The sequence below is a fragment of the Oreochromis aureus genome, linkage group 16 (assembly GCF_013358895.1).
Source record: "Oreochromis aureus strain Israel breed Guangdong linkage group 16, ZZ_aureus, whole genome shotgun sequence".
Lineage (NCBI taxonomy): Eukaryota > Metazoa > Chordata > Actinopteri > Cichliformes > Cichlidae > Oreochromis > Oreochromis aureus.
This window is the reverse complement of record NC_052957.1, coordinates 13,449,205-13,473,502: the sequence shown is the minus strand read 5'-3', so window position 1 is coordinate 13,473,502 and position 24,298 is coordinate 13,449,205. Positions and strand designations below refer to the sequence as shown.

General features: G+C 37.9%; 1 protein-coding gene across 1 annotated transcript in view; it reads right to left on the bottom strand.

Moving 5' to 3' along the window:
* vwc2l (von Willebrand factor C domain containing 2 like) overlaps window positions 1–24,298 on the bottom strand; it is a 70,355-nt gene that overhangs the window by 22,578 nt on the left and 23,479 nt on the right. The window contains exon 2 of the mRNA XM_039600074.1: window positions 526–1,035. Coding sequence (XP_039456008.1) covers window positions 526–933 — 408 coding nt within the window. The 5' untranslated portion in view covers window positions 934–1,035. The remainder of the gene's footprint in view (window positions 1–525; window positions 1,036–24,298) is intronic.

Here is a 24,298-nt window from a genome sequence, read left to right as displayed (position 1 = left end):
TGGCCAATAAACACATTTTGAGCTTACTTTCACATTATGCCAAGGACTGATCTAAACCCAAATACAAAGCCTCACTAATTTGAACCCTAACAGCCCCACCAGATCACATCTGCGCCACTGTTGTGTTACATTTTGTTATTTTCATCAGTAAATGTGATCAAATATGATTGCTGTCAACAAGTTGACAGACTAAAAAGGAAAGAAAAATATGAGACGTGGTTTTTACATTATGTTTGAATTAACTTTTCAGTTTACCTTGACCATAGAGGTGTTGCTGTGAATGTATATGATTGTCACAGACCTGTTTTGTTTTAAAACATCTACCCTGCGTGTTGCTTGATTGTGTTTTACCAAATGAACTGGAAAGATGGGTCTTGAGCATCAATAAGTCGTCAATAAAGATAAATAGGATGCAAAGTGGTGATTGTTGGTGGAATATTCATGTTCAGTGCTAGAGTTTTGCTAGTGGACTTTGGTAAACACATGTTTTTTCAAAGGCTGAATCATAATCTACTCATTGCTTACCTTGAATTCTTCCAGAATTTTATAGGTTTTCCCTCGGTACTCGCAAAAGTTTTTCACCTCTTTGCACTCAGGGCAGCATCCATTGTGTTCCACTTTGGTGCACTTTGGATGCAGTTTCGGGCACTCGGGTTGGTCGCACACAGGCCCGTCCTCTGTGCACACGCACGGGCAGTTCGAGTGTCCCGGATAAAAACGTTCCCCCAGTTTGTAGACGAAGCCGCTGTCATCCACGCATCCCTTGCCCCGGTAGTCATCAAACACAATGTTCTCACCGACGGTCCGCTCCGCCTCGTCTGCGGCGTAATCCTCGGGGTTACCCACCGTGGCCGGTGACACAGCGCTCAGGGCCAACAGGGGGACGAAGGTAGTCAAGAGGAGAAGGCCCATCCTTTGCCGCGGCATTGACATCCACGTTCAAAACGGCTGTGTGGATGTCATCCTTAGCCTCTCTGTATCCTCTCCGGATCTGTCCAGGGCTTCATTATCACCACCATCACGTAAGGAAATGAGCTGCAGTGGAAAAAATAAAAGATGATATGATGGATGATGACTCCCCAGCTGCTGTTTTGCACATCCTTACAAACCAAAATTACCTTTTAAATACTTTCCCCCCCTTTTTTCTCTTTTTTGTTTGGCTTAGGCCTATGTAGGGTATCTTTTATTTACGGTGCACAGATGCTGCACCAATGTTTCAATAGAGATCATTCGGGATTCTTTATCATTGCTCTGTCACAAAAGAAAATATCTTACACATAAAGCTAAAGCCAGGGATGGTGAAAACAAATATAAAAACATTTGCTAACATAAGAAGCATGCAGTCTATATGCGTTAGTGTGCTGGTGGTGCATTAGATGCAAATTATTCTCCTCTTTCAAAATCACAGCAACAGCTACGACCATCAACAGAGGGAAGGGTTATAACACTGATTATCTAAAGTGGGTGGAGTGAGCTCCTCACGGTCGTCTTCTCCCCATTAAATAAAACCGAAGCTATCAGATATTACAATTTGAAACTTTATGAGAGGCATCAGAGACAACAGGTAGCATTAACGCTTTCAATTCTCCTCCAGGCCAGTAATGATAGTAATCACTTCTCCGACTCTGGGTTTCTTGTAACCACCTCTTATTATATTAACCATGTTCCATGCAGATACATGCAAATATTGAGAAATGCGCAATGATTTAACCCAGAATGCGTCAACCCTTTGGAAGGGGAAACACACACATCGACAATCCAGACAGTTGGGCAATATATAGCTGAAGATAAATATCTCTATGATGCGTATTAAGCGACAGCTCTAACTCACTCACCGCTTTGAATAAGACTGATATCCACTAAGTGTGAAGGCAGGATCCCCAACACAGAGAGCGGAGACAGATTACAAATAGTCGCCTTGCCTATTGGAAACTTCACTCTATCCACAGGCTGAAATCACCAGTCTCCACGAGATACTGTAATCCGCCCTCTTGTCGTGATGATGTGCTTAAAAGCAACTAAACAACAGCCTTTTGGAGGTTTGCTCCCCTTTTCCCCTTGCAGAGAAAAAGACATCCGCGTAAAAGTAGGTCTTCTTCATGATTATCCTCATTCGACTCACCTTTTCGAGACAATATCGCAGTTCAAGTCCAACTGCATGCGTTACAGACAGAGAAAGAGAGACTGAAAAAGAAACTGCTCGAGAAATCCTCTATAGCGTTCCCTGAGAATCCGGAGTCAATTCAGTATTTCCCCACGATGGAGGTGAATATTAGAAAGCAGCAGCCAGTCTTGTTGCACATGTGTGTATACATCCAGCAGTTGTGCGGAAAATAAAAAATCCACATGGGTAGAAGTTAAAGAGTATAAAAAATCGACCCATTCGCGGCTGAAGCCAGTCATTTTTTGATTTTGTGGCCGAGGTCACGTTCATCATCAGCAGGCGAGACTGACGAGGGAGCGCTCCGACTTTCAGCACCTTGGAGAGCGACTATCTCCTGCGTCCTGCGCCGAGCAGAGCAGAGCGCCCCCCCAGTCCCCTCTGCCAACCACAGTCACAACAACACTCACCTCCCACGATCCGAGGACAAGTATGACTGCATTACTGCAAGGGTTAAAGGCTGGGACGAAGTAAAACGATCAAATAGGTGGTCATTAGTCAAGACTGGTTCCGACAGGAGCAGCTGGTAAATTGAGGAGGTATGCTAGATCAGTTAAATATGTGTGCGAGCCTTTCCCCTGTCTGTAAACGGGTGCGCCTATGTGCACGCCTGCCTCATTATACGCCTGTGAATATGTGTTTCCATGCGTGCGCGAGTGTGCCAGCCCGTGACAGTGTCTTCACACATGACCCGCAGCATGTTTCTCTGAGTCACTCGTTTCTAGCGCACTTTACGGAGACCTATTTGTATTCAATGGTGCACTGCAAAAGGGAGTCTGACTTCTCAGCTCCCCACCCCCAAACACCACCACATTAACTGAAAAGTACAGTATGGCTTTGCAGAGCAACACCAGCTTTGTTTTACAAATGGTAGCCCATAGGGGCCACTGCCTGACTACAGTCAGTCTAAGGGTAGACGACTAAGAGCTAGAAGACCAGCACTTAATTAGACATTCCCACAAAGACTGATAAACACCTTGTCAGCTGCAACCTACTATGCATTTATGGTCATTTCTGAGTAATGGATATGTTTTTTTAGAGTAATGAATACTTGTTAGTCCTCAGGTTGAGTGAGACTGTCAAAAACTTATGTTCTTCAACTTTAAATATAGATTTACATCTGCTGCAGACATCATGGAAGGTCAGATCTAATGAGATCAGGCTAATTCACAGAATGCATTTAACTATACATCACAGCATACTTTTGACTGATGCTGCTGCAGATATATTTTCACGCATTAACTTTAACTGCATGGTTTCATAACCTACATGACATCTGCATGTATGTTTAGGTGTTCACTTGGCACAAACTCATGTGCAAACATATGCCATGGCAATTGTTGTCTTTTTTTTCTGACATATTTGTACAAGTAAGCATTTCACACTGTCTTTTTGACATTTCAAATATTTGTTAAAGCAAAAATATTGCTAGATAGAATATTCTTTTGAGGAAAAAGTAGGTATATCCTTAGCCACAGAAGCTAGTACTGCCCCTCTTTTAGCTGAAATAACTTCATGTAGGTATTTTGCATAATTGTCCACCAGTCTCTGACATCGGCATGCTGAAATTTCTGACCACTCCACCATGCAAAATTCTTTCAGCTGCACTATATTTGATGATTTTCTTGCCAATTTCAGATACTCCCCAGCAACATTTCACATGGATTCAAATCATTTTTTTTTTCTTGTCTGGGCCATTCCACAACCCTTTATTTTTTTCATTTTGATTCATTCCTTAATGGATCTGCTGCAGTGCTAAGGATTATTATCACACTAAAAGCTCCATTTCCTGTCCAACCTCTACTCTTGGACAGATGGCTTCACATTATCTTGAAGCACTTTTTGATATGATGCAGAATTAATCGCTGAATCAGTGACTATAAGCTGCCCTGTCCCCAAGGCAGCAAAGCCATCCAAAACCCTAACATATCCACAACCATGATTCATAGTTAGTATAAGGTATTTCTCTGAAAAACTGTGCCAAACATGTCCAGGGGTCCTGTGGTCGAACAACTCTAGCTTTGGTTTGTCTGTTCAGACCACATAACGGCTCGCTCATAGACTAAAAACGGTTGTTTTCCTCTTGTGCTCTTTTTGGTCAGCAAAGGCTTCTTGCTGGCATGAAGGTCAAATGTCTGCTGTGTCTTTCTGATTGTAGACATATGCACTTTGATGAGCAGTTGCATAACTTACCTGTAGATCATGTGATGCATTTTTTTGGGTTCTTGTTCAGCCAGTCCTGGAGAAATTGGCCTTGTTTTTTGTGGATCTCTACTTTATCTGTGTTATTCTAGGGTCTTTACCTAACAATATAAAGTGCATTGGGATTACAATCTTGGGATTGTGACATGAGGGAAACAAATACTTTAATAGCAAAGGGAACACCAGACCCTAGATGTTATGGGTTGAAGCAAGAAAGCTTTATGCATGGCAGATTCCACCTTTCATCCATTGAAGGTGTTCATTTTTATGAATTTATGAATTTTCAGTTGTGGTAGTTGCAAAACTGATCTCAAAAATATATCAATGTTATGTTTCATATTTGTTCAACAAAGTCATCTTTTAAATTTAAAGAGGTTTAAGTGTTTGCTTGTTTACATATGTTTAGGAAAAACTACTGTGTCTATGTCTATGCATGTGACTATATGAGGTATGAAGGCACAGGGACACTTCTTCCTTGGATGAGGTGAACCTAGTTTAGCTCACCATCCCATGCTGGCTCTCTTCATTAAGTATTCACTAATCACATGGGAGGAGGACTGAGAGGAAAACTGTGAAATTGGTGAATGTTTGGAGAAAAGATAAGAACTGTGCAAGAAATGCTACAGCTCAACATGAAGAGGTAGTCTAAATAAATCAAGTGTTTATGCTCATTAATGCACTGGCTTGTGCTGGGCCTCTTCTCTTCTAAATATATCTCTGGTAACATAACTCAAGAAAATTCAGCATCAGTCATCAAGCTTTATAATATTTTGCCCTGCACAAGTGAAAATCCATTTAGAGAGCATTCTGTTTGCTCGCTCCTGTCAGTGAAACTGAAGTAATTATTTTTCTAATACTAGAGAATCTAATGGCTCAAATGTTTGACTCAGATTCTGCATAAGATCTCTGTGATTAGACTAAATAACAGAGTATCTGAGAGCAAAGCTTTGTCACTCAGGTTGTGAGACGGTACTGCCACAGCCATTGACAAGGCTCGTGCGATGGTTAGTTATCTCTTAAAGGTGGCAGGTCTTTGAAATGCAGATACAAGCAAAGCTGCAAATCACAACAAAACCTGTGGCAAGTGGTTACTCTTGGAAACCCTGGCAAAGTGGATAATTACTGTATCAGCTGAAGCATTTAGGAAAACAGGTGAGGGCAAACTAAGGTTACACTGTTAACTTTTATACAATTTCCTTTAACATCTAACATCTTTAACATCTCATTGTCATCAATCTGCATTTGACATTGGATATAGACTTATAAATGGAAGCTACTTCTGGCGGAAACCATTTCTCCATTACTTTTTTCTTTTGGCTGTTTCCTCTTTAAACTCTGCCTCCTTCACAAACGGTTTTACGCTCATGTTACCAAACATTTTCTTGTGGTTTCAGAGTGCATGTCTTTCCCCCAGACTGTCCAAGACAAACATCTTTATCCTGGGTAAAAATATGCTGTTTTACCCAACATGAACTACTTTATGTTCTTTACTATGCAGCACAAACCACCTCCTCCCCACAACCCTTCCCCCACTCTTTGTATAGTACCATCTTGGCTGTTGACCTGGTTAAAAAGAAAAGGAACACTTATGTTTTATAAAGCCTCTCATCTTCCTTCCTCTTCTCACACCACTTCCAGCAATAGAGTCAGCACAACTATATATATCATTTATTAAATCTGACATTGCACTTCAGTAAACGTTGGAGCCTAATATGAGATGTGTTGTTTAAGACAGCCAGCCAGCTACTCCAGCACGCTATGGTCCATTAGGCCTTCACTCTGGCTCATGAAAACATGGGGTGGATGATACAAAACATCATTCTGAAAGATGTACTAGAGCAACCACTTAACAGACTACCTGTGTCTTACTGCTGGATGGAGAAGTGCTCTTGTTGGCAGGACGGTTCTTTTATATGACACTTTCCAGAACACCCTAACTGAGATGTTTACATCTTAGCAGTGTTCGATGCGAGGCAAACAATTGGCAGCCCACATGACGTGGTTCCAGTTCAATCAGCTAATGGAAAAAACGAGCTCTTCATCCCCCACCGCGCCTCGTGCCCTCCACCACCTCAGTTTTCCTGCAGCAACACATTCACTACAGCAGAGTCTACCAAATGGTATAATGGTTTTGCCATTAGGGCTGCATTTATAGCCTGCAAGCAGGTCTTAGGCATTATATTCGGTCACAGCTATTCATGCTAACCTATTAAACTGAATGGCAGAGTGGGAGAAAGGGGACTGAGCTTGTGAGATAGGGGAAAAAGACAAGAAACCACTAGGAGTAAGGAAGGGGGCTTTCAGTGATTTAAGACTTTTGTGTAAGTGAAGCATGTATTTGTCCTCTTACATAGAAATAATGCTTATTCTTGATAAAGGCATTGCGTTAATATCTCTAGCAGGGTCTTTTTGAACATAACAATGCAATATGCCTTTCACTTGCTGAGTCTTATGCTCATGGCTTGAAATTAACATTGGTAGTACAATTTTACTGTGACAAATGTAATCCTAGGCTTGAGCTCCAATCCGCTGCAATCCGCTACTGATTTGACTGCATAACAATGTGAATCCACGACTCTCTGGCTGATCCATGCATTACTTTAAAAAATTCTTGCAGAATCTGCTCTGAGTTGGTGAAGTAATTTAGTCATCTGATAATAATGAATTCAAGAACCCCTATATAAGAACAGTCTTTGTATATAGGGTAGGGTATCTCTCAGTATACGAAGGATTCATAGTAGCAGCAGTATTGGGGAAACAAAAAGATTTTCTAAGGTTGATTTGATTTCTTGATGCCATTTAAAAAAAATTCTATAACATTTTTTGATCCTGAAATTAAAATAAAAAAGTGCATGTCATGTTTTGGGGAAATAACAATGTCAAATACTGTGGAGAAAGATGTGTGAAGCTATGTAGCTGTAAAGAGGAGCTGAAAATGTAATTGTGTGTTAAGTGGTTTAGGAAGGTATAAAACAGTGTAAAAAACCTGGAACTAGTAAGTCTTTTGGAAAATGGGTGCAGTGTGAATTGTATGCTTAAGTGTTTCAATTCCAGCCTGCTGTCCAGAGAGTGCATCTCATAGGCCCAGACTGTTTCACCCCATCCACTTTACTCTGTGGTCCTATAATCCACATCCTGTATTACATGCCACACTGATTCAGACATTCAAATAGCCCCTGCTACAGCAAGGGGGGAGATATTCATTGGTATTTTGGGATGAGTCAGCTTGGTGGCATCGGTGAATAGGGGAAGAAATCCATGTGCTGGTCTAATTTCGCTGGTAGATCGTGGGTCTCCCTGTGATACTTATTATCCCAGCTGTGTGTAACAGTGCCCCTATGGGTGCTAGCATTTTCCACCAAGTTAGAATAAGAGCTCTTTTCTCCTCCCATAGGGGACCTGTAGTGACTCTCTGATTCGCTTTCTCCAAAGGCTGACGATGCTTCAGCAGCTCCAGGGAGGTACTCAGCACTGAGACTGTGCTGCTGTGGTTGGTTGCCTTTTAATGACTCTGCTGCTTTAGACATGCAAATAGAGCTGAAGTGGAGAGAAAGCCTGGAGGGACACTTTGGCATATGCATCAAATGCAATATGCTGGATTTTAAGGGTGTAATATGGGACTAGGCTGTATGAATGAATGCATTAATTGAATACCAAAAACACCAGTGTTCATCATGGGTAATATGATTATAAGAAGCATTCATGTGAGAAGTATTTCCCACCTTAGGCTTATGAACATTTTTAAGAACATTTTGGGGGGGGGACAAAGAAAAGTTTGACTGCACCTAATATTTTCTTTGTAGCTAAGATGAGAATATTATCAGTCTGATGTACCTTTTCTCCAAAGGCTGAAGAAAGGCCTTTGGAGAAAAGGTACATCTACTCTCAGGAATCCCTGGGGAGCAAGAGATAGTTTTTCCAGGTTAGCAAAAAAGGGAAGAAAAAGCCAAATTGAAAATGGCTTTGCTCGTTTGTTTTGTTAGGATGAAGTTTTTATTTCTGTAATAATAATTTTGGTCACAATAGTCTGAATTGCACTTTGGAAAGGCTGTCATCTGGAAATGCTTTAGGATGCCATCCCTGACCATTAAATATGACCCTTCTGTTATATGCTGCTGGCGTGACAGAAAACACAGGAGGAAGTGTCCTCTGGGGTTTGGTTTACTCACCAAAACAATGTGGTTTGTTGTTGAAACAGGTTTTGGTCAAGAAAATAATACTTTTTGGTGCTAACCCTTGCTACTATGCAGTTCATTCAAGTGTGACACAACAGGACCATTTACATGTGTCCATATAGGATGGGTTAGAAGACTATTGGTCCTGAGAGGTCAAATGCAGTGCAAATACCAGTTGCTGGAAAATACCAGCAACTAGAAAAATGCTTCAAAAACACACAAAAACACAATAGAAGGTGAATAAAACACAAAAGAAGTAGAAATAAAAGCAAAATCTTACAAAAAACACACTCTCTCTCTCTCTCTCTCTCTCTCTCTCTCTCTCTCTCTCTCTCTCTCTCTCTCTCTCTCTCTCCCTCCTCACATCATATTCTAAAACCCACCCTGTGTGGACCCCAACATCAACCTGAGGTGCTGGAGGGATAATTACTTATTACTCTCCAACCTTTTAAGTACCACTTTTAGAGGGAGTGATACGCTTGGAGCTCACATGCCTAGCCCCAACCATATTCTGCTGCTGCAACATATCAGCCATAATTTCACAAGTAGACTGACTGACTGAGGTTTTCATTATTTAGGAATTCATCTCTGGGGCAATATCAAAAAAGAAATGGAAGTCTGTGTAGTAATTGTTGTGATGTATTTCTTCTGAAACAAATTGATGGGAATGCCAACTGATATAGCCAACCTTAGGTTAGGGCAGGGGTGGGTAATTCATTTTCCAAAGAGGCCATATGAAAAACTGGGACTGTCGCAGAGGGCAGCAGGAATTAGATGAACTCAATTCTGCTCAATATTATTATAATTATTTTTTAAATCTCTTTATAGGCTTGCTGGCGCTTCCCTCCATAATGGTCCCAGTTCCTCATGTGGGCCCTTGGGAATATTAATTGCTCTCTTCTGGCTTGGAGTTTAGTCACACAAGCATTTTAAAATTCATTGTGGTGGCTTTTACTTTTTTGCTGTGTAAATGGCTTTGAAATAGAAAGTCTAACTTTTGTCCTTTTTAACTCCTACATTTCGGTGTTTGTGAATGTGTGTTTGGTCCATTCTTACGAATGCAATGTGGGTGAGTCAGATTTTGTTTACATATATAAAACCCATTTGGCAGCTTCTAATGTAAGCAGTAGTCTAAATGCGTCCACTCGTTGTTACTAAATTGTTTGCCAGTGCAAATATTAAATTGAAAATTGCGTATAGTAGATGACTAACACTAAAAGTATTATCACAAAATGTCACAGCGAGCTATTTTTCACTGTTTACAATTGCCTTCATTATACTTAGAGTGTATGTATGCTGCGTGAGTACTTCACTCTAATCATATTTGACAATAATTTAAATGCATTTGCATGGGAGACACCTTACATCCACTCAGCGTTGACTCTGACAGCTGCTGCTACTGCACTGGGACAAATCATGATTCCTGGTATTAACTGCTTTACATCAGATATTAAATTATTATGCTTTGCGTCAACTTTACACCGTGGCATGATGTGATACAACATGAACTTCCTCCAGTTCAATACTCATAAAGCACTAGGGAGGTATAGTGCTACCCGGCATTTTGCAACCAATTAAACTGATTGTCACTACATACAAAGGGTGTCAGTCATGAGAGTAATGTATTCAACTGTAATCCTTGACAATTACTCTAACCCCTGAGGATATGAACTACTGAGTTGTGGCCCTGGTGTCTGTAACAGGATTTTCACTGTTTTTGAAAGAAGAAATGTGCGATGTCTGCCAGAGAGAAAGTTTTTTAGAGCCGTTTTTAATGTCTGTATATATATATATATATATATATATATATATATATATATATATATATATATATATATATATATATATATATATATATATATATATATATATATATATATATATATATATATGTATATATATATATATATATATATATATATATATATATATATATATATATATATATATATATACACATATGTGTGTAAAAAAAAATCTGTGTGACATTTTATCTTGTACTGTACATGTTTTCTTTACTGCTACCCTTGCCATATGGGACTGTTTGTAACCTCACAGTCAACTGACATCTGATCAATTTGCATGTCCATATGGGTCCTAATAGGATGACAGCATTAGACATGTGGTTTCTGTTTGCTGGGAAATAATGCACAACCCTGCAACTATCCCCTGGCCACAGGGGCTACAAATAGTCCCTAGCAATTTAAATACAAACTCAGTCTTTTGTGAAATGATCTGTTTGTAGGCCATCAATATTGATTTGAAAAATACAAGCAAGCAGGCAAACAAACAAGTTTGAATTTAACGTGCATAAAAATAAGAAAATTGCAACTATTATATAAATACCTGTAAATCTATAGGATTCTGACATTCAAATATTCTATCAGCTTATCAGACTGGAAATTTACATTAAAGCTGAAAACTGTAATAGCAGATGCTTGTGGTTGCTACTCACCATTTCTAGATCACAAATATTTGTAATGCCACTTATTTGCTTTTACACAGGAATGTCTTACCTCTAAAACCTATTTCAAGATGCGATCTTCATTTACCCTATTTTCCAAGTTTGTAGTTGAACAGTTTTGATGCTAATGTGTGATATTAGTCTAATGGTGTGTGGTGGACGTGAACAGCTGGTTGTTCCTTGCTGGACTGATAATTAGTCAGTAGTATACAAAAGAGTTACTGCACATGGCCCCTCTCCATCCTCATTTCTGCTACTCACAGACTGCTTCTCAAGGGAGCGCTGGCTTCCAGCAATTTCAAAACCCTTTCACCGCAGGGATTTTTATCTTCTCTATCTTTCGTTCTGCTTGCTCCCTTCTTCATCAGCTCTCTTTCTTCCATCTAACACCACTGATTCAGGGAGATGTAGAAGTGGGAATTGTTACCCACTGAGGTGCTGACATCACGGCTGCAGATGGCAGAATGTGGATTTTCGCACTATACTAATAAGACCAGGTGTTTCACCATGAGAGACAGTGCATTTTAAATGGGACAGCAAATGAAATGCAAAGCCATTTAACTGTTAAGTGTGTGCAAGGTGCAGAAAGCCTAGCATCTGGGATGCATTTAATATTCATGCCCTTCTCCATTTATAAAAGCACTTTCTAAACACACACGCCCACTGATTCCTGACTTGTTGACTAATTGTTTAGCAAGTGGAGCAATGACAAGAACTAGTGAGAAAACTATGATAAATAAAATTTCCCTAGGCACACTGTACTCTTTCTACATGATGAACAAGGTCAGCAGGCCTCCTGATTTATGTGTTATGAAACAAGTAGTTTAATAACTGATGAACAGATTTTCAGTGCTGTTATCATGCAATACTTTTAACAGACTCTTTACATAATACAGTTACAGTAGAGTCAATGAGTACAATGTTATTAAGCTGTAATTACTGTCATGTATACGCTATTAATCAAAGTGGCTATATTTTAGCAATGATAATGTATCCAAGGATAAAATCACTTGTATAGTAAACCCACAGAGGATTATAACCTGCATCTACAGTTTCCTCTGGCTTTACATACCTTTACATAAAGGGAGACATATTTCCCTTGAAAGAGATCAAAAGTTTTCCAAATGAATGATAATATTGAATTATAATGAGTATGTTACTCGGTAAAAGAGGAATGTGCAATTATGGCCTTTTCCAGCAGCTCTGCTTTATTAAATTGAAAGGTGACGATGTCAGTGTTTTGTTCACAAATTATCATCACTGCTCCCAGGTAGAGAAAAGAAAAAATAGTTTTAATGCTTTAGCTTTTTAGCATGAAGGGTTAACTTCACAGAGATCATTGCTGGCACTTTGCTTCAGTGATTTCAGTTTCATAACATCTGTCCCTATTAAAAGTTGGACGTTTCTTCTACTGACATATTTCACTGCTGTTATCGCTATATGTAAAATGAGATTTCAAAATTGAGATACAACTTTTATTATAGTGTGCTCTCTTAGAACAAAAATTATAGAGACACCTCAAATGGTATGGTTCAAAATTTGTTTTGGTGTTTGCAGCAGCAAATTTATGCAAATACCATGATTAAAAACCAACAATTAGGTCAATCCAGTTTTAAATACATAATGATAGGACGCTACAGCTCAGTAAGTATCTGGAAACTGTGGAAACAAGTAACAAGGCAATAATATGGAAATACCGTTATTGCACTTAATTACCAAAATATCTGTGTCAAAGCAATAGTTAGAGCTGAGTATTGTTACACTGCAACTGATGTCATTTGGTAATAAGGGCCAGCACCTGGTTGTGATAATGTAGAACATAAACATATGAGGAAAAACCAATTAGTAAGGCTATAGTAATATACTGGTAAAATGATAGCTTACTAGCAATACACCGTTTCCAGTTGTGTAGTAGAATTTGTATAAACTGACTTTAAAGTTGCAGTAACTTCATGCTAATTAGGCAATATTGGTTGACGCTTTAACAAATTGAGATAGCACAATCAATATTAACTTATTATCATGCGTTACTACCAATTTAAAGTCATGATATAAAAAAGTCAAATGCACAGATTTGATCATGTAATTGCTAAAAAGTTATGAAATTATGCCAGTTGGTTTTTCCCTCATAGAGAAATGCTTGTTTCCACATTATTCCTACAGTTTCTGACCAATTATTACCCACTTAAATATATCGCAGTGCAATATTACTCAGTTAAAACATTTTCAACAAGAGAATGAATTAATCATTACTTGGATATTACTTTGGTAATGTTGTGGTAATAATTTACTGTTTAACTTTAACTGCCTTCTTGTTTCCACATTTCTATCCTATTTATTTGTATTTAGTTATCTGTATTTATTTTGGTTTATTAAAGACTCAATTGAAATGGCTCATTGGTACGTAACACTGCACCAAGATGATTCATAAAATTTGTTAAACTCATGCCTTTATTAATTCTAGCCTGGACTATTGTAATTCATTATTATCAGGATGTCCTTAAACCTCCCCGAAAAGCCTTCAGTTAATCCAAAATGCTGCAGGAAGAGTACTGACAGGGACTAGAAAGAGAGGGCACATTTCTCCCATAGTGGCTTCTGTTTATTGGTTCCCTGTTAAATCCAGAACCAAATCTCAAATCCTCCTCCTCACATACAAAGTCTTGAATAATTAAGTCCCATCTTATCTCAAAGACCGTATCACCCCAACAGACCACTTCACTCTCAGATTGCTGGGTTACTTGTGGTTCCTATGATATTTAAAAGTAGAATGGGAGGCTTCAGTTTTCAGGCTCCTCTTCTATGTAACCAGCTCCCAGTTTGGATTTTGGAGACAGCATCACTACTTTTAAGGTTAAGCTTTAAACTTTTCTTTTTGATAAAGTATATAATTAGGGTTAGCTCAGATGATCCTGAACCCTCCCTTGGTTATGCTGCAATCGAGCTAGGCTACTTGGGGCTCCCAGTGATGCTCTGAGTATTTTTTTCTTCACACAACACTCCATGTGTTTTTATACAACTTTGCATTTAATCATTAGCTATTATTAATTATCAGGCTCTCTTCCACAGCTGTCTCCCTCCCATCACCCCCGACCAGTCATGGCAGATGTCTGCCCCTCTCTGAACCTCAAGGTTTCTTCTTATTAACAGGGAGTTTTACTTTCCCACAGTTACCAAGTGCTTGCTCAAACAGGGTCATCTCCATATACTCTGTATTATTGTAGGGTATTGTAGGTTTACCTTACAATGTAAAGCAAACTGAAATTTGCTACTATTTAAATATATTTATTTGAATTGAACTGAACAAAATCATTATAGAAGTGATGACAAAAAGTGTGCTTTTTATTAAAACTAAACAAAAAAAGTGTCAAATGGCTAAAGTACGCAGCACAGATATTCAGAAAGTACACAATGACAGCAAAGGTAAGCTGCATGTGTATTCTTATGACAAAGTGAGGAAATACTGCTCCTGCTGTCGTATTGTTATCTTAAAGCAATTTTATAGCATTTCAATAGCGCAGCTTTGTGCTATCAGACAATGCAATTGAAAACACAGTAAGAGAGTTTTTACTCCAGCATTTGACAACAAAATAAATATTTACATCTTTTCAAATTCACAACATGCAGATGATTACAATTTTGACGTACCCGTGACTTACCTCACAATCAAATACAGGGTTAAAAATAATTTCAGTGTAGAATACCCTTTGACAATATATTTTTATCCATCTGTGACCCCTACGCTGAAAAATGAGATGTGATATCACATATGTGAGATCAAACTGCATTCTGTGGCAAAAGTCCCTTAGCTGAAAACTCTCAACTGTTTCATCTATTTTGTGTCAAGTGAAAAAATAAAACTTGATCATTATCTAAGAAATGATTTCTTAGATTGCAGTCTCTGACTGTATTCTGTTACTGTTACAGCATGAGCACGTCTTTATTGTAACAGGACATTTTGTCTTTTGAATGAATGAAGTTAAAATATGTGTGAATACAAACAACATGAAGGACACTGTGCATAGCGGAGCAATTTATTAAAAAATGCATGTGCTTTGACAAGGTTAAACTAGCTATTAATCACATTTAATTATAAGTTTGATTGCTATATCTTTTTAATTTTAAAGATATAAATGTGAAAAACAGTTCATGGGAAAAAAAGTTAAAATCATAGGAAAGTTGATCTAACATTTTTTTCAGACATTACTTTATCATGCAGTTCAACTGCTGGGCACGGCACTGCTTAAATTTCTCAAACTTTTGTTATAAATTCAGTTCCTCTATCTTTTTCTTATAGGTGAGAGGGCAGTCCATATGTTGAAGTGCTCTTGGGTAAGACATTGCTCCCAAAGCATTCATCTGTGTCTGAGATAGAGAGAAATTAAATGCTGAATGCAAATGCAGTGTATAGCATACGTTAAAGCGGTATAAGAATGAATATGTGAACTTAAATGGTGAGTAAGTCTATATAGTTATGTAGACTTCAGTCCCTTTACCATTGACTGCAAATGTAGCTTCCAAAGGTTTGATCTCTGCTGGTTGATTTTAGGACTCTGAAAAAAGATACAACACATTTCTGATTTTGTTCATTTAGGGGGAACCATTTCTAATCATTCTTATATAGTTTACATGTTCCAATCATCTTACCGTGCAACACGGATACCATTAATTGATGTTGTTTGTACAATAAATGTATCTGCACACGTTATTAGAACAGCTAATAGAGTGGACATGGAGTTTAATTTTTCACTTGGCTGTGCAATGCATTCCTAATGCTGTCTCCTGTGGTGTATCTGTCACGCATGACTTGAATACTAATGTGATATGAGAAAGACTTTTTTCCTAAATCAAGAATATTCATCAGAAGTCCATCTGAAAATATAACTGACGTTTTTGTTTTTCGGAATGTAAAGAACCTCTAGATAAAGCTGAATTTTGGGTTATTCCAAACCTTCTCTGACACTAATGGGCTTTTAAAAAATGTTCACCAAAATGTTCGCTAAAAATCACCACTAATGCTGCTAGGAAGAATGCTGTTTCTATTAGTCATAAACTCTAATACTCTCAGCAACTGGGACGCTGCCCCAAGATCACAAGAATACCAAACGTGAATTTCATTTTGGGGTAGACATCTGCTTTAATTTGCATCTCAATTATCCCACAAATTAATTCTTAATTCCTATTTTAGCATTCCACAGGTCTTGTGAATAAATTAATGCAGAGCCATTAACAGGGCTCCACTATGAGGTCTGTCTGTGAATAGGGCCAGTCTAAGTTTTGAAGTCACTTGAAATGAGTATGCATGTTATAAAAGCCAGCCTGGCTGCTTAATTATTCACAACTTTATCACCGTAATGAAATAAAGCGCACAGTTCTCCGTCTATATGGCAGCAATGAAAAGAAATGAACCAATTGTTCCCTTTAGAATTATTTTAGGAAGAGGATTGCTAAAACATCAGCATGCATGAGTGATAAATACACAATAATTACCGCAAAAGAGAAAGGTTGTATAAGTCAGGTGCGTAAAAAATATTGCTTCACAGTAAAATGCTTGGAAAATAGGCCTAAAATGAGCATTATGTTATTGTAAAGATAGCATGGCTACATAGCTATCCCAGATTTAACAGCCTGCACATTCCTTACACTCATTTTCACAACACCCAATGATATTTGCACAACTTGAATGGAACCAAATCATTATAAAGTCCTTTATTTTATGTTCAATAACATTTATATAAAGATGATACAATTTTTCATTCCAACATGAATGTGTTATTTGACTTGGATTTCTTTGTGTGCCATCTGACGTTCCAGGGGCATAGCTTTTTTTTGCACATGTAAACCATGACGATCAAAGATAAGGAACAAAATAAGAGAGTGTTTTGACAGAAGCTCGTCTTCAAACAACTGACTGGGCGCACAACACAAGCAATAAGCTCATCAAAACAACAAACAGAAAGAGAAGATTGGCTCTTTTCCTGAACAATCTCTCAATGACAGACATGATGGTTTATTGCAGCTTTTATTCTCAACAGCCTTCACTGGGACATGGCCCATTTTTCAGACAAATTCAGTTCAGCTTGAAGGGCTATTAATTATATAAATGTTATGACCAACCGAACTCTCCTAGGCAAAATCGCAATAGTGGACGAGACTGGCTGACAGCAGAAGCTCCTGCAATTCATTTGAAAGAAAGCTGCTGAGTGGACGCGTTTGACTCTACACTTTGCAAAGGTACCTATCTGGAAGAATTTCATCATTGTTTATTGATGGAAGCCATCCAAAAGCAAGTTCAGATAAGTGATTAAAAAAATACAGATGTTGTATATGAAGTGTAAAAGCTCTTTAGCTCATTCTTGAATTTCATTTTTACAGACTTAACTATAAATAACATAGTCAGTGTGAGCTAAAAATTCAGTACTTAACAATTAAATGGAAGCCACCAGTAAAACATCCACTTTATATAATGCTTCGTATTGTTTATAAATATGCACACTGGCCTCAGGTTTATACTTGATCTCTACACCTGCTGGTTTGAGAATGTGCATACACAGCAGAAAGGTTTTTTTTTCTTTCTTTTTTTAATGCCGGAAGGCATACTTACACTGGCAAATTAAGTTCACATTGCTTTTGTCATTGTCTTTGGTTTTGCATTAACTTCATATTCAGTTCATAGGTGGAAAATACTGCCAAAAGAAAATGTATAGAAAGGAAATAATTAAAATCTATGCAGTATAAATAAAGTTAAATGTGAATTGTATAGTGTGTTGGATATGTTTTGTTCATGACTTGGTTTTTCCGAAGACCTAAAACCTCTCTTGGACAACAATGTGGAATATGTTGTAAAATGCAATTCAAATTCCTTGTCATATTTCCTTGTGGCAAATATGTGGCTTATATAACGTTGAAAATGTTGCAAATTATTTCTCTAACATTAGAAAAGTTTACCATTGAAAGAATAAACTTCAGTATCTACAACGGTTTAATCTATTTTGGTGAAAGGCGAAGACACGCGAGTGAAAGTGAAGTGGCTTGTTAGAGCAGATGCCTGCCTCCCCTGCATTCACATGCATTATACATCTCAGCTCCATCTTTCATTCCCTTGTCTAAATAGGAGGCTTGCCCTCACGGCACGCAGAGCAGCATGGAAACGGGCTGAGCTGGCAGGCCTTGGCAGTGGACACCTTGGATCTATCTAATATATGCTTGAACTGTGATCTTGTCAACTTCACTAAGCCTCACAGATATGGGATACAATATATCAAGAAACTGACACTCACTGCTGTAAGCCCACAGTCCATATGGAGAGCAACCAGGCTAGAATTACTGAAAAAATTACAAAGACCCAATGCTTAAAGCTTATATTGACTAGAATTTGTTTATCAACATCTGTGACATGTTCACTGTTTTGACTATGACCACAGTTTATCACCATGAGACAAGACAGACCTGGGTAGAGAAAAAATATGATTTTCAGCTGACAGTGAAGTAGAAGATGGTGGACTACTAGCCAAGATATGCACTTATGAAATAACTCATCCTAAGCATGAGGCTATTAAGGAAGCACTGTCCTTAATTAGATGAAGACATAAACTCTTTAGATGAGTCGATAAGAAGCAGCCGCCTAATGTGATCTTCAGCAGATTGAAAAGCATTTAAGGCAAAGTACCAATGACTGCTCAAATGGGATTGCGGCTGTTGCTTGGTCCCATCAGCATTTAGCTGCTTTACCCCCAGCATTGTGGCTGACCCAGGGAAAAAAGGACAGAGTGATTACTGATGCACACAGAAAGCCTTTCAATAACCGAGTAGGTTTCCTTCTAAACATAATTTTCTCCGCAAGAAAGGATAAAAGGAGCACACGCAACCCATCTGAAAGCTTCTCTCTAAAAGTCAGTGCCAATTGTACCTAATTAAAGATACAGCTGTGACATGTTGTCTTTTAGGATAGTGTGTGACTCACTGAGCTGTCTGGATAAACTTAGGTCCCTTCATGATGTATATCAGAAACTGCTCTTTAACTGTATGTGTCAGCATGCAAATCAACACAGTTACACAGTAGTTATCACAAGTACTAGATAGGTACTAAAATGGCAGTAAATAGGTGTATGGCATATTGAATTATTGTGATTACTGCTAAGTGTTACACAACCTGCCATTAAACACAACAAGACTAGGAGTCTGTAACTATGCTAACCGCTCTGTGAAGCTCTACTTAAGCACAGCATGTCGCCATCCTCACAATGGTGCTGCAATGCCAATACAATTTTGTTTTAGTATAGTAAGATGCTAAATACCTGTTGTTTGTTTGTTTGTTTTGTACCAACCCTTACATTAGAGATGAAGCCCAGAACAATCGGGAGCAGCATATTCACACAAAATGTTCCTCTGCAACATCACTGGAGGTTGCAAAATACTTCACAGCAAAAACTAATGTAGTACTACTAGAAAGAACCAGGTAACATTATTGGTTCAATTCTATTCAGTTTAATTCAATTTTATTTATATAGCGGCAAATCAGAACAACAGTTGCCTCAAGGCACTTTATATTGTAAGTCAAAGACTCTGCAATAATATGAAAAAGACAGACAACACCCCAACTATCAACATATGAACACAATATATGACTATGATAAATAAGGAGGCTATTTAGAACAGGTTTTAATAGAGTAACAAAATCAACAGCTGAAGTTGTTTTTGTTGCTTAAAACAGTTTTGTAAGACTCCATTTGAATTTATCAAATACAGCTTTGAACTATGCATTTAAAATGCTCTTTTCCAGAACTTATTGAGATATTTTAGCGTGGACGAAAGCCAAAAAACCAAGATTCCAACACAATAGATGACTATGAGGAATAGGAAGGCTATTTGCAGTACAGCCTTCTGAAATTGTTAAGGACATCGTGAGTCAAATCAGAGAATGCTTCAGCAAAATGAAATGACAAAGGCTGGAGAGAAATCTAATCTATGATGTTATCAGCATGACACATGATTGATTTGCATGCTTGTTTATACATTTACAGAAAAATGCACAGGCCTTTTGAGAATCTTTGTCCAAAGGCTTTAGCACATCATGTAGACTGTGCAACAGTCCTGCTCTGTTCTTGTTATAGTTTCTTATTCTTATAGCAGATGTGAAGTGCATAGTGGAGATATAAGTGTTTTCAGGTCCATGGGCCTCAAAAAGCATTTGTCAGAAAATGTCACACTTATACCAAAGAACTGTATAAATTCACAGATCATTTTATACTATATAGGCATGCCACGGTATTACGTGCTCATAATAGGAAATAAGGCCTTTCAGCTTTGTCCAAATTGTTTAAAGTTATTCTCTCTACACTGCCTTATCTTATCTGTTGTGTTTTCTAAATTGGAATGTGAATCTTGGACACTTTGAATCTATTTAATCTCAGTCTGAGCTCTTGAATTAGAACTGAAAAAAAAGCACAATTTATTATCAAACAATGTGGACGATGGAGTGTTGTCAGGGCAGCTGAGTGCTTCAGATAAAAATGAGTGGCAGCTCACACAAATGGAGACACATTTTCATTTTTGGTACTGCCAGAGATAAATCTGAGATACAGTATATCGGGTAGATTTGGTGCTTTAGAAGTCAAAGCATATTTCTTCTACTTCAGTATAATGGCAGTTTAAAAAAAATACTTCATAAAATGTAGAATAGAAGCACAGAGGGCAATGAAGAGAGGACATTTTAAAGACCACAGTTTTATTCATGAAGCATGCAGCTTAAGCTGTTCCTCTGAGTTAAGATGAGCACTTACACTGTATGGGGATTTCCAAGTACAATGAAATGGCCTGCATAAGAGAGTCACAGTCCTTCTTTAAACATTGATGATTGCATGTATTTTCTCCCATCTGCACCAAGATCTCATTTCTTCACTTGATGCATCAAGACATTGATAAAATGGCAATAATATAGAATGAGTTTGCTATCCGTCTGTGATTGAAAGGGGTCAAACTGACAATTAGATGCAATCTAGTTGTCATAATATGGCAACTAACTGTGATAAATCTGCAGGAATTGCAAATCTTCTGCCATCTGTTGCATACTGTTACCATCTACATACACAGAAATTCCCATTAAACAGAAATTCATCCACAAATAGTGACAGAGTTGCTTTAGGACAATGACTTAACTGCAAAATAACAATGGCAATCAGCAACCTTGATTTTTTTTAGGTATATAACCAGAAAACAACCAGCTGATAACCAGTACAGTTGAGTAGCCTATTGCAAAGAGATGAATCTATGACAGGTTGCAGTAATCTCTGCAGACTGACTTTTTGATTTATTTATTTATTCATTTTTTTGTGGCTTTCCATCAAGTAACCTGTGCAGTTGCCTTGTGATTGAGGGCCTAACCACTGGGAGACCAGTTGGTAGCTGAACCTCTTCCTCTGCAGGATGAGGTGGACTTTATGTTTGCTAAAGTAAGCCAAAGCCTCTGCCATAGTTGGGTGACACTCTTTAAATCCCTCATCCAATCCAGTTTATACTGAGTAAACCTGCATCAGAAAACATTTGACTTGGATGTGTTGCTGTGACAACTAATTCAGCAACTGCTCTGAAGAACTGAATAATTTGTGGTCATGCCAACAGTTTGTCCACATTTGGAACTGGCTAAAATAAGCCCCTGGTAGTCATGCTGTAGGCAACAATTGGCCATACCTCCAAAGATTGCCACTTTGTTTCCATTATGCTGTGTATTAATTTGCATGGATTACTTATATCCATATAGATTGAAAAAGGAAGATTCCTAAGGATGTGTGTTTTAAGTAGCCTGATGTATTATGTATTATATTATTAAAATATAATACAGTTAGTGGCTCAAGATCTCATTATTGTTAGGTTGATGCTGTTTCACTGATATGAGTGATTTACAGTGCCATGGCAATTGTGTGGGGATGTAGTTTGGTTGCTACAACTTCTCACCACCAGGGAGTGTGGGGTAATATTTTCTCTTTCTCTTGGATCAGGGATGGTACATTCCTCTATGCTATTCTGCTTTTTCCACCAGAGCTCAATAATAAGCCTGTCAGCTTGATTTAAAAACCCTGTGGCAGTATCATGAGAGACACTGTCAGATTTACAATAATTCATAAATCCCAAGCAATAAAAGATAAATCAATACAAGTGTGACTTTAAACTGTTTTCAGTTTCCTTCCTCTCTATGTTGTAGCTCAGTGGAGACACAGTTCAATTGCAGAAGCATTCTTGCTATTTCACAGTATAGTTATACTTTTTGCAGAGCAAAGAGATGGATCCTATTTGCGCGTAAACTGGAAGCATACAATCTCTGATCTTTTGTTCTCTTGAAATGTTAGGATCAAGTTAAATGAAAGGATGAGAAGGCTTCAGTATTTAATCCACATTAATCTTTCTTTTTGTCATTTTGCTATATGATCAATGTAAAATTTAATGTAAAATAACAGCTTACAGATTGGCAACAGAAAAGTTTACTTGGCAGTAAAAATATTGGAATCTGTCTGATACACATGTAGAGATTTTTTTTATTTTGTCACGGTAGCGGAATAATTAGTGCTAATTTTGGATTCTTTACAATATATTAAAGGGTTTGAACTATGAAAGGCTAGTGTTGTGTGTTTGCATCTATAAAATTATGAATCCTACATTTCATTGCCTGGTAACTGTTGGGAAAGCAATGTCTTATCATAGTCTCTCTTTTGTTTATTTCATGCATCAGTTGATTTTTTAATTCCAGAGGTACAGCAAATGCTCTTATCAAACACATACAAGATCATTACTCATGCTGATGAGGAACCTGGAAGAGAGAACGAGAGGGAGAGAGAGAGAGATGAAAGAAAAAGAAGCAAATAACTTCTTAGCTCAGATTATTCACAACATGCAATAAGTCTATATTTTGCTTAGACACAGGTCCATAAACACACTATTAGACACAGCTCTAAGTTTACCAAAACAGTTTAACATTGCCAACTTTAAGTACCTGTTCAGCTGTTTATTAATGCGAATATCTAATCAGTCAATCACAATGCAGCAACTCAGTGCATTTAGGTATGTAGACATAATCAAAATGTCCTGCTGAAGTTCAAACATCAGAAATACATCAGAATGAGGTGACTGAATGTGCTTATTGGTGATAGATGAGATTGTTTGAGTATTTCAGAGACTGCTGATATACTGGGATTTCCCCATAAAGCTATCTCTATTGTTTACAGAGAATGGTCTGAAAAGGAGAAAAGTGGCAGTTGTCTGGGTGAAAAAGCTTTGTTAATGCAAGGGGTCAGAGGCAGAATGGCCAGACTGCTTTGAGCTGATAGGAATGCAATAGTAACTCAAATAATAACAAGGGGTATGCAGAAGAGCATCTCTGAATGCAGAACCTTGAAGCAGATGGGCTATATCAGCAGAAGACCACACCCAGTGCAACTTCTGTCACCTAAGACCAGGAAAGTGAAGTTACAGTTTGCATAAATATACCATAATTGGATAATAAAAGACTGGACAAATGTTACCTGATCTGATGAGGCTTCTGCTGCAACATTCAGATGGCAGGGTCAGGGTCATTTGGTGAAAATGATCTGAATTGATGCATCCATCCTACATTGTATCAGTCGTTGATGCTGCTGGTAGTGTAATGATGTGGGAGATATTCTTCTTGGCAATACTTTGTGCCCCTAACTACCAGCTCAGGATTGGTTAAATTGCAAACCACAAAACAAATGGTCAAATTCAAAAACAAATAAAAAAACAAATTGAAAAGCGTAAAAACAAATCACAAACGCACAACAAATTGAAAAGCGCAACAACAAATTGAAAAAGCGAAAACAAATTCACTAAACGCGAAAAACAAATTGAAAAGCGCGAAAACAAATTCACTAAACGAAAAACAAATTGAAAAGCGCCAAAACAAATCACAAAACGCACAACAAATTGAAAAGCGCAACAACAAATTGAAAAGCGCAAAAAACAAATTCACTAAACGCAAAAACAAATTGAAAAGCGCAAAAAACAAATTCACTAAACGCAAAACAAATTGAAAAGCGCAAAACAAATTGAAAAGCGCAAAAACAAATTCACTAAACGCAACAACAAATTGAAAAGCGCAAAACAAAAGAAGAATCACAAAACAAATTGAGAAGCACAATTACATTAAGAAAACCGGAAAGGGTAGGTACCAGTCGGCAACAGGAGACATCACTGATTGGATGTCCGCGCTGTTCGTCTTTGGAACCGGAAGTTACTCTGCCTGTAGCGCATTTCGTTTGAAAAACGGCGGAATGTTTTGTCCTAGCT